This window comes from Crocuta crocuta, unplaced genomic scaffold, assembly GCF_008692635.1.
Source record: "Crocuta crocuta isolate KB4526 unplaced genomic scaffold, BGI_CrCroc_1.0 scaffold332, whole genome shotgun sequence".
In the NCBI taxonomy this organism is placed as follows: Eukaryota; Metazoa; Chordata; class Mammalia; order Carnivora; family Hyaenidae; genus Crocuta; species Crocuta crocuta.
The window spans coordinates 909,260-923,170 of NW_027532025.1; the positions used below are offsets into that span (position 1 = coordinate 909,260).

General features: G+C 39.5%; 1 protein-coding gene across 1 annotated transcript in view; it reads left to right on the forward strand.

The window, feature by feature from the left end:
- Positions 1 to 6,742: 6,742 nt before the first annotated feature.
- The window catches only part of ANKRD42 (ankyrin repeat domain 42), a 63,528-nt gene continuing 56,359 nt past the window's right edge, over positions 6,743 to 13,911 (forward strand). Inside the window, exons 1-3 of the mRNA XM_077776191.1 lie at positions 6,743 to 6,885; positions 6,957 to 7,948; positions 11,034 to 11,197. Of these exons, the coding sequence (XP_077632317.1) occupies positions 6,743 to 6,885; positions 6,957 to 7,948; positions 11,034 to 11,197 (1,299 nt within the window). The remainder of the gene's footprint in view (positions 6,886 to 6,956; positions 7,949 to 11,033; positions 11,198 to 13,911) is intronic.

A 13,911-nucleotide genomic window follows, 5' to 3' on the forward strand; every position in this document is an offset into this window, starting at 1 on the left:
AGTTTGTTGAGCAATTATGTGGTAGGCATTGGCAAACTTTTTACATCTATTTTCTGTGGTGTTTATAGATAATCCTACATAGTAGATGGAGTCCCCAGTGTACAGACTGAATCCCTAAAAAGTTGTAGAACAAGAATGTAGACTTGGTTCTGCTTCATTTTATTACATACTATTTCTGCAATGAAAAAAATAAATACCCAAAGTAGGTACACTAAACTACCTGGAAGTGGGTTAAGAAAGACTATAAAGGTGGTGGTATTTGAGTCTTGGAGGATAACTAGTAGTCCACATTTGCGGGAAGGGTATACATGGAGAATGGGCAGCAAACATAAAATCTTGAAAACACGTGTTTTCAAAAAACTTTATGTGATTAAAACCCAGCAATTTTGAAGAGAAAATTATGAAGTCGTCTTTGTCATGCTTAGAAGTTTGTTACACTGGTGAGCACGGGAGCCACTAGAAATTGTAAACATAGTATCTGCGTGTTTTTCTTTTAAGAATCAAGTGAATACAAGAGATTGTCAAATGCTATTCTAGAAAGGTTCAGTCAGAAAACTGTTAGATGCCCCACATTATGTGATAGCTGAATTTAGGAATATACATGAACCAATGTCATGGAAAAATGCTGGGGTCTGCATCCAAAAACGTAGGCAAAATTTTCTGTTGTGCCTTTGGGGAGACCATAACTTTTACCAAAGGCTTAAAAGTATGACAATCAAAAGGGGACAGTCAAACCTACCAGTGTACCGAGTATTCATACAAAGGAGGAAGGTCAAGACAGGTCCTTGGGGAACAAAATTTAGACTCCTAGGTGGGAAGGGGAGAAAGCAGCCCTATTGAAAAAATAAAATCAGAATGGTAAAAAACCACCACCACTAGTTGCAATGGGTTGTGTGGGTAAGAGGTAATACAATAGTAAGAGCTGCTCTTTTATGAAATTTAACTAGAGATTTAATTGTAGTTAGAATGAGACAAAAGGATGTTAATGGGGGTATTAAAAGGAACTCATTAGACGACCCCAATCTCAAGAGTTGGAAAGAGATTATCAACAGCACAAAAAGAATTAGCTTTGGGGTGGCAGAGGGACAATGATTACAAGTGTTTACAGTTGGAATGGATATTTTGATTCCTAGTTTTTTACATAGGAAGCTGGATGTTGGATAGTGATTTAGATGTGTGGCCCCAAAATTTCACTGCATTATAATCAGTGAATATTAAGAACAGATTATTTCTGGAGGGTCTCATTTAGTAGATTCTCATTCATTGAAGCCTTTATCATTTAAGAATTCCCAGAGTTATACCTGAAAATACTGTCATGTTAATTTAAAGAAACACCAATGTTGTTTTTTAATGAACAGCTAGATGATAGCATTTAGAGGAAGCAACACTAAACTATAGCCCCAAAAACAGTCAACACATACCCCTGGGAACTAGAACTAGTAAGTAATCTACAACGGAAAGCGTAGCAAGGAAAGCCAAAGGAAGCCTCAGGGAAGGTGGAATATTGTCTTTTAAAGTTATTGTTGAAGTTTGTGAGAATAAAAGGATTATTTTATTTCCTAAAACCTACACATTTTATTGTTTATACTTTCTCTACAATGTTCTGATTTCAACATAATTTGCTTACTTAAAACTTTGAATTTCAATGTTCTGGGAAATAGTGAAATATAATCTTATTTAGCTAAAAATAAAATAAGCTTTGGCAAAAAAAAAGACTCAATTATATAATAAAAACTCAAAAATTTTCATGTAACAGTTTAACCTAAAATAGAACACTTTAAATTCACTTTGTTTTCCTGGCTTTTTTTTTTTTTTTTTTTTACAAACTATTTAGCAACTATTAAATGCTGTATGAGGTTTATACAGAATATTCAGAAAAATATAAGGCGGCATCTAACCATGACTGCAAGAGGAAAGATTTAGTGGACTGAAGAGGAAGTAGTCTGGAGGTAGAAATGGAAAGTCAGGTTACTGTCAAGAAAGGCCTGAACTTCTGTAGAAGTAGGGTTTTCTCCTAATCTTATACAGGGTCACTTTGCTGTGCAGGTGTGAAAGAGCACACTAAGTAAGAACCAAAAAGCACCCATGGAGTGCCTCGTCAGTTTGCAGGTGTGCACGAGAGGGAGGGCAAGGCTGCCTGGGAAGCAAGAATACCTAGACAGAAGAGAGGAGGGTTACCTGGTATTGGTTTCACTCCCTCCTCTGGAACATAGATGCCATCTACGGGGGATTAGGCAGACCCCTCTTTGGAAAACTGGAGAGGTGGAACCACAAGCTTCCTACTTAGAGTCCCCATTTCTCTGAGATGCCCACTTCAGTGTGTTCTGGAATGATTCATGTGAGAAATTTCCTTCCGTCAGTCCCTCACTTACCTTGAAATCCTGTGCATCCTGGGTTTTTACATCTCGCCTCCAAGGACTCCTTGCCAAAACAAGTGTGTTTTTCTTAGCCTCTTAATCTCTCCTGGCCCATATACTCCTTAAAAAGTATTTTCTTGTGCTTTATACAGTACTGCATGTTTTCCTATCCTTCTGTATTTTTACTTTGGAAGAATTTTTAATTAAAAAAATCAAATATAAAGTCTCCTTTCACATCTTTCTTGCTCTATAAACTTCTATATAGATCTTTTTGAAAAATATTTTACAAAAAAAATTAAAAATACCCAGATTGCATGTGTATTGTTTTGCCTCTTTAAAAATTCACTGTATCTTTTCCTGTTAATGATGTAGATCATTTCTAAAACTGTGTAACATTTCACATGAATGTAGGATAATTTACCTATTCACTGATGATATTCAAGTGTCTAATTATTCACAACTATATGTTGCAATGACTATTCTGCTACAACTGATTAATTTATTCTTAAGATTTTACAACTGGATATACAAGTGACCCAAGTATTCAATGTATATTTAGAATTCTGACAGTGCCAAATTGTCCTTGGGTCACACCAATTTAATCTCTCACCAGCACAGTATTTTGTTTAGGCAACCTCTTCCAATAGACATTATCCATCTTTTAGTTTTTATCAATGATGTGCAAAGAGCATTCTCATGAGTTTGAGTATCTTTTGTTAATTTGCTTTTTTCAAATTGATGTCAAGTAATACAACATTCATTAGTTTCAGGTGCACTTGCTTTTGGTATTTTTAATTATCTCTGCACATTACTTTTCTAGAGTGATTCTCTCAGACTTGATAATAAACCTTGCCTACCTAATTTCAACGTCATGGTAGCATACCTTGTAGCTTTCTAAATGTTTATAAATTTTCTGTGGTCTTTGGGGATAGTATTGCTTAGGAAGGCCTTCCTAAGATGTATAAGACAACCTTTAATTCTGCTGAAATTTTTGTATATGGAAATGAAGAGCCTACATTCCTGTATTTGAAATGCCACCTCTATAATGAACATACATGAGATCTCTGAATTCTAGTTTGTTCCATTAATTGAATTGTCCAGTCCTATTCCCATACCTCCCTGTTCTAAATACTCTAGCTTTGTAGTTCTGATGTGTATTTGGGTTCTCATACTTAAACATTTTGGTTAGTCTCGCATATACATTCTTTCGCATAAATTTTAAAATCATTTTAAAAATGAGCCTGGGTAGCTCATTCAGTTGAGCATCCTTCTGCTTAGCTGTGATCCCATGGTATGTCAGGCTCGGCACTGACAGTGCAGAGCCTGCTTGGGATTCTTTCTCTCTCTCTGTTCCCCCCGCCCCAACACCCATTCAAAATAAATGAACTTTAAAAAAACCCAAAACCTCAAAGAAAAGTAAAACTATCTTGATTTTCACTAAATATTGTTAATGTTTTTCCTTGAAATGCAACAAATTTATAATATGAGGTGAATCTTATCGTTACAATGCTGAGCCTATTCATGTAGGGACACAGCATTATTTTTCCATTTATTTTGATCTTCTGTAACACCCATAAATGAAATTTTATGGTTTTTTGATTTAGGTTTTCCTTATTTCTTGATAGATTTCTAAAATATTTCACCACTGTTGCTGTTAATGTGAATGAGTTCCTTACATTTAAAAGTTGATTATTCTATAGTGTATAAAAAAATCTTCTGAATGTTGCTGAGAGCTTACTATCTTCCTTCCAATGTTTAATAGTTTTTTAGTTGTCTTAGACTTTCCAGATAAAATTATCATATATCTTAATTTCTACCTTTCCGATTTCATACCTTATCTTACTACACAGGATCCCAAATTCTCAGAACAATCTAATTGCAGGAATGAGAGCAGATAACCTAGACCATGACAGTAAGTGTGTTTATTTCTGGTTGATACCCTTCATCTAGTTAAGCTTCCTTTTGTTACTTGCTTAATATTTTTAAAAAAATCAGTAATTTTCCGTATCAATTAAGATTATATAGTTTCTCTTCTTCAATGTAGAAAATTCTCATCACATGTCTTATGTTGACCATCCATGACCATAACCCAACTTGGTTATGTCGTTCTCTAAATGCACTGCTGGCTTCAGTTTCCTTAATTTTTTTGCATGTATATTCATAAGCCTCACTGCACTGTTTTTTTTTCCCCCAGTATCCTTGTTTAGACTGTTACCGTTCTGCTACTTTCATAGTTGGGATATACTACATTTTCTATGCTTTGTTCCTGGTGACTTTTGTCAGGGATATGTAGGGCATTCTTTTATGCTTCTTTTATTAAAGTTTTCTAACTCGAGTCAATTTTTTGAAATCCGTATTTTCCCAGAAAATTGTCCAAGGCAATTTTCAAGATTAGTCTATAATTAGCCTATAAGGCTATGCTAAATTCACTTCTAATTTTGGAGGTCCCTAATATCCGCAATATGTGCCCTTTGTTTCCAATATTGTTTTCTCTTTTCTTCTTTAGATTTGCTAAGGGTCTATTTATTCTTATTTTCAAACAGCAGCTATTATTATCAATTTTATTTTCCATTTCATTAATATCTGCTTTTATTTTTAATTCCTTTTAAGTTTATTTTGGGAGATTTTGTTTTTTCTGCTTCTCTGTTTTCTTTTCTGATCCTTCCTGCCATGTGTGTATCTGTTAAAGATGTGCTGACCTGCAGTGAAGTTATTCACACAACACAGCAACAAATGAAGCCTTTACCGTTAGCCTACGTAGCCTATTCAGATTACAAACTCTGTATTCATCTGGAGTCAGAGTGGGTTCCAATTCCCCACTTCCTACTTTAGTGAACTTGGCCAAATGTGAGCAGTTTCCTCATCTGTAAAACAGAAATAATAATACAGATTAAGTTTGAAACTATTTCCAAATCATTTAGCATAGACACTGGCTCCTATTAGTAACTCAATATATGTCTGGTAAGACAAAACAGCTCAGTTGCCCTATTTCTAAAAGTAAGGGGATTGGGATGACTAATCCCAAATTCCCTCCCAACTGTGAAAAAGTTTCAGTCTATCAGTTCATCCACCAGACAATCAACTGATCATCAAGCCACCCACTAACCCACACCACTGTTACTAAGCCCTCCACTTGAATGAAGTATTCCAAATGTCAGGAACAAAGACGAATAATGAAAACTCACCACTTTTCAGAAGCTCAGAGTCCTTGGGGTGAAGATCAACTGTTAAACAGTAATTATAATGTGATAAGTGATATAATAAAAGTCTGTGGAAATTCAGATATTTTGAGAAGTATGTGCAGCACAATCAAAGATCTAGGTTGGAAACCTAATTCAGGTACTTAATACTAAGCTGTGAATCTTCAGGCAATTAACGTTGATGCTTTATTTTTCTTTCTGTAAAAAGGAAGAGTAATACTGTCCTGGTAGGTTAAGGAGTAAATAAAGAAAATGACTATAAAGTACTTAGCAAAGTGCCAGAGTCACATGAACTCAGCAAATGGCAGTTGTTAATATTAATATTACAAGAGACTATGGAAATTAAAGAAAGCCAATTTACTGTACTTAAAGAGAAGAAATGATAGGGTCTGGGGAATGTCCCAAATGTGTTTACAGAACAAAATCCGAGGATGGGGGAAAAAAAAACCCAGACTGAAAGAGTAATCAAAGTGATGCCCTTAAAGAATAGAGAATTCTAATTTTTGTATTCTCTGCTGCTAGCACTAAATCCAACGCACGCATTCCTTCTCTGCTGTTTAGTAGGCTCCACGCCCAAGGTGGGGTTCCAACTCAAGACCCAGAGACCAAGAACCCTGGGCTCTACCGACTGAGCCACCCAGGTGCCCCCGAACTGTATTTTCAATAAAGAGCGAATAGAAGAATATCCGTTAAATAATGAGGTCAGAGAAATAAAAGATTTGGGCTGAACTTTTGAAAGCAAACATTGTACATTAAAGGGAACCTAGGAGTTAGAGTCAGGAACCCTGAGGCAGTCTTTTGACTACTGACCTGTGTTTATACTGGCTCCACAACTTACCTGTTTGGCTTTAGCAAATTACTGATACCTTGAGTCGCCTCAAGTACAAAACAGGGATCACACCTACCTTACAAAATTATTCTGAGAATTAAGTACCAAGCAATTATCCAAGAGCCTGGCACTAATAAAACATTCAATAATGAAAGCGGCTGCAGCTAACTTCTCCTTTGGGTTTTTCTCTATACCTGTGAAATGACAGGGTAAAAACAAATTTCCTCCAGTGTTCCAACAAGCACTGAAAATTATACTAGATTTGCCAAGGACGAAGAAAGGCCCCGCCCGGCCCGCGCCACACAGGTCACCTACGCAAATTGCAGTCCCGGAGCCCGCACCTGCGTCGCTGAGCCATGGAAGGCGTGATCGATACCAGGCCGTTAGAGACACGGGGCCTAGATAGGCTGCATGTGAGACCGAGAGGAATCTCAAAAACCCAGTCCACACCGCCATCCGATTTCTCTAGAGGCGAAGCCTTGAAAAAGGTTGAGGGGAGGCCGGAAGTGACGCACGGTCGTGAGGAACCGGACATGACCGCAGCACGCCGGAAGTTTACCCGTTTCCAAGGCAACGGCTCCACCACGGCTGCAACCCGTTAGCTGTAGTCGGGACGCTGGAAAGCACCTCGGAGGAGAGGGTAGCAGCCGACGGCGGCCGCCGCCAGAGCGACTCGTGGGGAATAGCAATCGAAGACGGCGGCCGCCTCACTAATCATCGCGTTTGGAGGACAAACGGCCGACACGCTCATCGCGGCGGCCAGTTAAGGGAAAGAGTTAGCGAAGACAGGGAAAGAATCCGTGAAGACGGCGGCCGCCTCTGTAGGGGCTCTACGGGAAGCGTGAGTGAAGACGTCGGCTTCTCCCGCACTGACTCGAGGAGGGTCAATGAAGACCTGGGCTGTGTCTCATGGGAGAGAGTTAGGGGAGATGGTGGCCGCTGTCACAGCACCTCCTGGAAGAGATTAAGAGACCGCGGCTTCAGCAGCAGCGACGTGTGTTTAAGTGAGGTCGGCAGCCACCAAACTAGTGACTGTGAGGGCCCGGTCCGAGAAGACCGCGGCCTCCGCTTCAGAGATTCTTGGGAGGGAGTCAGAGAAGTCCCGGGTCCCCAAACCAGCGACTCCGGGGAGAGGGGCAGTGACTACCGCAGCCGCCCCCTCAGTGACTCTTGGGAGGAAGGGAGTGTCGATGGCGGCCACAGCCTCAGTAATTCCTGGGAGGGAGTAAGTGAAGATCGCGGCTATGCGGCCAGCGACTCCTCTGCGGTGAGCGTCAGCATAGACGCCAGCCGCTGCCTCAGTGGCTTCTGGGAGAGAGAAAGTATAGACGAGGGTTCCCGCTGCGGGAGCTCCTGGGAGAGAACCAGGGAGGACGGCGGCCCTGGTCCGAGCGACGACGAAGGGGGTAGCCACTGCAGTGGGTCGTGGGTGACAGCGAGTGAAGATCGCCGTAGCAGCAGGGGCTTGGACTCGATTCCTCCTGGAGGTCCGCAGGATCGCACCATGCCTGGGGTGTCAGATTCAGGCCCCTACACCTCCTCTAGGGAGACTGCAATCCCATGTGAGTCAGACTACTTCGCTTGCCCTTGTCTCTACCACTCTTGTCACTTCACCCACATCACCGTTGGCCCTTTCTGGTAGTTTCCGTTCTCAGCTGTTACTCCTAATTTCCAATTTGCCTATTTTAGGTGGGTCTCAAAGCTGTTCACCTGTTTCTCATTCTCCCTCCAGGTTTCCTCACTTTCTTTCCACCTGCAGTATTCCTGAGACTTCCTGAAACATCAATACTTGTTAAATCTTATGGACCGTTGGCTTCTCTGCAGCATTTGACCCTGTGAAGATGACTAGATTTACCTCGTTTTCTTCCTTCCACTCTACTGACTCTAGCTTTCCTTTTGATGACTTTTCTACCATCCTCTCCTTAAATGCTGTCCCCCCCTCCCCATAGAGCCATCACTGATGGTTTTGTTTTTGTTTTTGTTTTTGTTTTTCCTGGTCCTTTATTATGACTTCAACCCTGTTGAAATCTTTGTTATTCAACCATCCAGTAAATATTTATTGACGGCTTACTATTTGCTGTATCTTAAGGATATATCAGTGAAGAAGACAGACACCTTCCTTACCTTTTAGGAGGAAAAATAAATACTGGGAAAATAATGGCTAGTGTGATGAATATTATAAAGACGAGTACAGTGTCTGGCTTCAGAATGGGCTGAGGGTAGGTATCAGAAAAAACTATGAATACTGAGAGACACTGAGATCTGCCGCAGACAAATATATACAGCTCCCTTCTGGAACTTTCTTTGGCACCTCAAGATCAACATGTACAAAACAGGATTTTGTGTCCATATAGCCTCTCTATCTTCTGTTTTACCTGCATGGTAATTAAGCAGGTAAAATAGACACCTTGGAGTCATCCCTTTATGCCTTCCTTATTTCACCCACTGTATGCATCCTATTTCCATACTTGTTGAATCTGTCTCCTTTTCTATTCCTGCTGTCACTCTTTTAGTTGAGTGTTTCAGCCTCTTTGGGTGGACCACTGTAGCTTCTTACAAGGTCTTCCTCAGTCTCTAGTCTTACCTTTTTGCTTCCCTTCAGCAGTAGGATGGCTGTGTGTGTGTGTGTGCGCGCGCGCGCGCCCGCGAGCACTTTCTTGATCACATCCTACCATTCATGTTGTCTAGGGTGCCTTTCTCTTTCCCTATTTTATCTGGCAAACTCCTGCTAATCCTTGAAGATTAATCGTAGATCTCATTTCCTTCTACTCTGGCTGAATTAGAATTCTTCTGTGCTTCCATGAGTTCTTATGAATATTTCTGTCATTGCTTTTACTACATTATTTTATAACTTTTGTTTGTATCTTTGAGTTCTTTGAGGATAGAGACTATGTTGCCTTCGTCCTTTTATCTTTATGGTAGACACCAAATTAATGTTGAGTGGATACATGAGTGGGTGAATGAATGAATGAATTGGGATGGAATGTGGTGGGGGGAAAAGGCTGTAAAGTTAGATGTAGCCAAATTAGTGGAAGACATAGATTGTCCTCCTGAGGGTGTGGCCTTTGTTCTCTAGATTAGAAGTGGATAACCAGATGTAGTTAGTGGAACAGAGGCATGGAGTGATCAGAATAGTGTCCTTGCACACAATGGATTAGAATGTTCCTGTATAAAATGGATTAGAGTGGGTAAAACATCATTTGCAGATTTTGTACTACTAGTTAAAAGGAGAATAATGAAGGTCTGATCAAGGGATTACATCGTTAAGCAATTATTAAATTATTAAAAGGCTTGGTGATTTTGGGTGCCTTCCTTTCTCCCTTCCCCATATGCATATATGTTCTTCAAGGTCTTGGTCAAATGTTTACTCCCCCAACGTCTTAATTTTACCTATACTCACTTAAGGCAACACTGTCGGGTTTTTTAAAAATTGTATTGAATTTGTCCAAATAGATTTTAAAATAGAAAGAAAATGTATTAGATCCATGTCCATTTGCCATCATATTATCTTAGTGCCTGGCATGTGTTAGATGCTCCTAAAGGATTTTGAGTAAAATGTATATACCATTTTGCTAGGGGGTGGTGTAAGATACAATTCCAGCCCTCAAAGAAATTAACATTTGAGTTGTGGAGAAAGGACATACACACGGATTAGTAGTAGTAGAAAACTGCATAGATTATCTATGCAGAAATGTTGGTGAGTTCTTTTGAAAGCAGTTTGAGGTCATGTGAATCATGCCTCTTTGTTTAGCAAATGCTTTGATTAAGCTCTCTTCCTCCTCCAACAACTGTTCATGCTGAGATATCTTTATTGCTTCTGGCTTATCCTACACATGAAATATTTCACAGTCACAATGCAGTCTTGATGTTTGGAACATTAGATTATAAAATATAAGACCACTAGAGTTTATGAAGTAAAAATTGTGACCTGCCATTCCTTTCTTAGTGTAGTACATATGAGAAAGATAAGAAAAGTATATTGATAGAATGTATCAGCCTATGTGAGGTAAGACTCTGATAAAATCTTTGTCCCCGGAGAGTAGGCTCTGTTACAGAGGATGGGCTGGGTGTATTTCAGAATCGTTACTTTCCCCCTTCCCCTGCTGAAGACATGAAGTGATTCTTCTTGACTTTTCACAGTGATAGCCTGGTGGGATTTACCCTGGTGGGATAAAATCTATGAAAATGTGGGGGCCTTCTAAGACTGTAGCTTCAAGAGTTTTTCCACTCATAGAATAATACTTGCCCAACTTCTAGCAGTTTGTCACAATTGCTGTTTCAATGCTTCTAGAAGTTTATGGCTCCGGTGGCTTCTGCTCCAGGTAAGCAGAACTTGTTTGTGCTTTTGTATTTCTGTGTCTCTCCAGACTTGAGAAGGCAGTTGGCTTTGAGACCACAGTTCTCTGATGAGTCCAAGAAAAGTTGTTGATTTAACTTTTAGATAGTTCCTGTACCTATGTGAGTGACAACTTCAATGCTCTTTATGTATTAGAGCTGAAATGGAAGTCTGATTAAGATGTTAACAACAAATATGTTTGTAATAAATTATTTGGAAAGCAAAAGTGATTTTGTGCTTTCTTTTGTTCTATTGAATTGCTTTATGCTTTTTTTTTTGTGTGTAATATATTTTAAGCAATTTTTCAATAGGTGCCCGGAAGAAGGTGCATTTTAGTAACGTACATGATGCAGTACGGGCAGGAGATGTGAAGCAGCTTTCAGAAATAATAGAACGTGGGGCCAGCATTAATGAAGTTGACATTCTCCATAAGTTTTCCCCTTTACATTGGGCAGCACATTCTGGAAGTTTGGAGGTAAGAAGCTGTATAAATTATTAAGCTGAAGTAAGTTTACAGCTGTTAGCAGTTTTGAAGATTTGGCAAGTAAGACTGAGACTTTATGCTAGGCATTTGAAATATTTTTCTTTTTTCTTTTTTTTTAAAGTTTGTTTGTTTGTTTGTTTGTTTATTTTTGAGAGCTAGAGTGTGAGTCGGGGAGGGGCAGAGAGGGAAGGAGAGAGAAGATCCCAAGCAGGCTCTGTACTGTCAGAGCCCTACACCACAGGACTCAAACCCACAAACTGTGAGATCATGACCTGAGCTGAAATCAAGAGCCTGATGCTCAACAGACTTAGGCCCCCAGCACCCTGGAAGTATTTTTCTTTTCAGTTCATTGTGTTATTTGTTGTTCTGGTTACTCTGCCTTAATAAAAAAATTATCCCCAAAGTTAGTGGCATAAAATAACCATTTATACTCAAGTGAGTCAAGAATTTGGATCTCAGGGATAGCTCGTCTCTGTTTCACCATGTCTGGGATTTCAGCTAGAAGATTCAAATACTGAGGCTGGAATCTTCTGAAGGCTTGTTCGCGCAGATGTCTGGTGGAGGATGCAGGCTATAGGCTGGCCACCTTAATTCCTCTCCATGTGAACTTTTATGTAATGTCTCTCCACCTGGGCTAGTTTGTGATTTCTCACAACGTGGTGGCTAAGTTCCAAAGGCAAGCCTGGAGGTAACTTACAGAGAGTAACATACAAATACCTAGTTTATCAAATCTTAACATTTTTGCTCGAGTTACTTTAGATTTTTAGAAAATAAATGGAGGGGCGCCTGGGTGGCTCAGTCAGTTAAGTGTCTGACTTTGGCTCAGGTCATGATCTCAGGATTTGTGGGTTTGAGCCCCGCTTCGGGCCCTGTGCTGACAGCTCAGAACCTGGAGCCTGTTTAGATTCTGCGTGTCTCTCTCTCTCTCTCTCTCTCTCTGTCTCTGTCTGCCCTTCCCCTACTTATACTCTGTTTCTCTACTTCAAAAATAAATATTTAAAACAAAACGAAAGAAAAATAAATGGAATAACACAGATGTACTTTAAGTCTCGGGTGCCATTCCTCTCCTAACAACTCCAGAAATAACTATTACCCTAAATTTGGTGTTTAATATTCCCATGTAGGGGTGCCTGTGAGGCTCAGTCAGTTGAATTTCCAACTTTTAATTTCGGCTCAGGTCATAATTCCAGGATCATGGGATTGAGCCCCATTCAGTGTGGAGCTTACTTGGAATTCTCTCTCTCTCTCTCTCTTTCTTTCCTTCTCTCTCTCCCTCTCTCTGCCCCTTCCCCGCTCTTGCACATGCTTTCCCTTTCTCTCTCCTTCAAAATAAATTTTAAAAATTCCATCTATATTTTATGTTATTACATGATTATATCATTGTTTTTAATATTTTATATAAATGATATCATACTATGTATCATCCTGCAGCTTTTTGTGTTTAAAAATGTGTTTTTGAGTCTTAACTATGTGATTGCATTTATATACTCCATTTCTTTCAGGCATGTTATAATAATGTATTCTCAGACTAATATCAGAACTTAACCATTTTTCTATTGATGGATATTTAGTTGGTTTTAATTTTTAGCTAGTACAAACAGTGCTTGTGAATATTTTTATGCAAAAAATTATTCTTGGGTAGTGCACAAAGCCAACTGCACTTTTTCCTCATGATTAGAGATTATAGGTGGAGAACTTATTTTAGTCACTACATTTCCCTAGCCTATAGGCTGTAGTAGGTCTGCTATGAAGTGTTTGGTTTTTTCCCCTGCCACACAGAGACTACTTTCTATGAAAATGGCTTCTCTCTGTGATTTCTTGTTTGTTTGGGTTTCTCTGCTTCTCAAAACCAAATCTGGTCCAGAGAATGTCTCTGCCAGTTGGTGTGCCCCACTTGAACTTCTGTAAACAAGGATTTTTGTTTTGGCCTTTTAGTGGCTTCCTCTCACCTAGGAGGTATGTGCCTTGACGGTCTATCTGATTTGTAGCCCTGGGTGAGTATGTTCTCTGTTTCCCTCCATATTCCTCTTGGATCTACACTTCGGCAGCTTTCCCAGATGTTTTGTAGCTTCAGATGTCTTAGTTTCATCAAGGATGGGGTTTTCTTCCTATTTTTCTTGGCCCCCCCCCCTTTTTTTTTTTTAAATGATGTTGAGTAGAGTGGGATTTCCTCTCTTTCCTGGAATGCTTTCAGTCTTTCTGATTACTACCAGTCTTCTTTGGTCAACCTCCTCTGCTTATTCTATAAATAATAGTATTTTTTATACTCCAGGCCGTCTTTTAGCATACTTTGGCTTTATCACTACTACATAATAATTTATTGATTTGCCTTCTCTTTTGAACTCTGCTGATGTATCAGGTGCTTGATCAACAACAGCTAATGCGCATCTGACTGGATCTCAAATGAGTCTGAAACTAAACCAGTACTCTTTTCCCTCCCTTTCTTAGCTGTCCAGGCTAATGACTTGGCATCATTATTGCATTGTCTCCATTTTTTTTTTTCCAGAAATGAAACACAACATCGACATTTGTCTGAAGGTGCAGTTGATAATGCAGTGAGAACTGATCACTAGGTCATTGATTTTGTTCCATCTTTGTCTCCTGAGTTTGTCTTCTCCATCCTCGTAGCCACTGCTTTAGATCTAATTGATTTTCTTCTTTGCTGTCTCATCCACCTTTAGTTCATATTCATTATAAAGTTATCG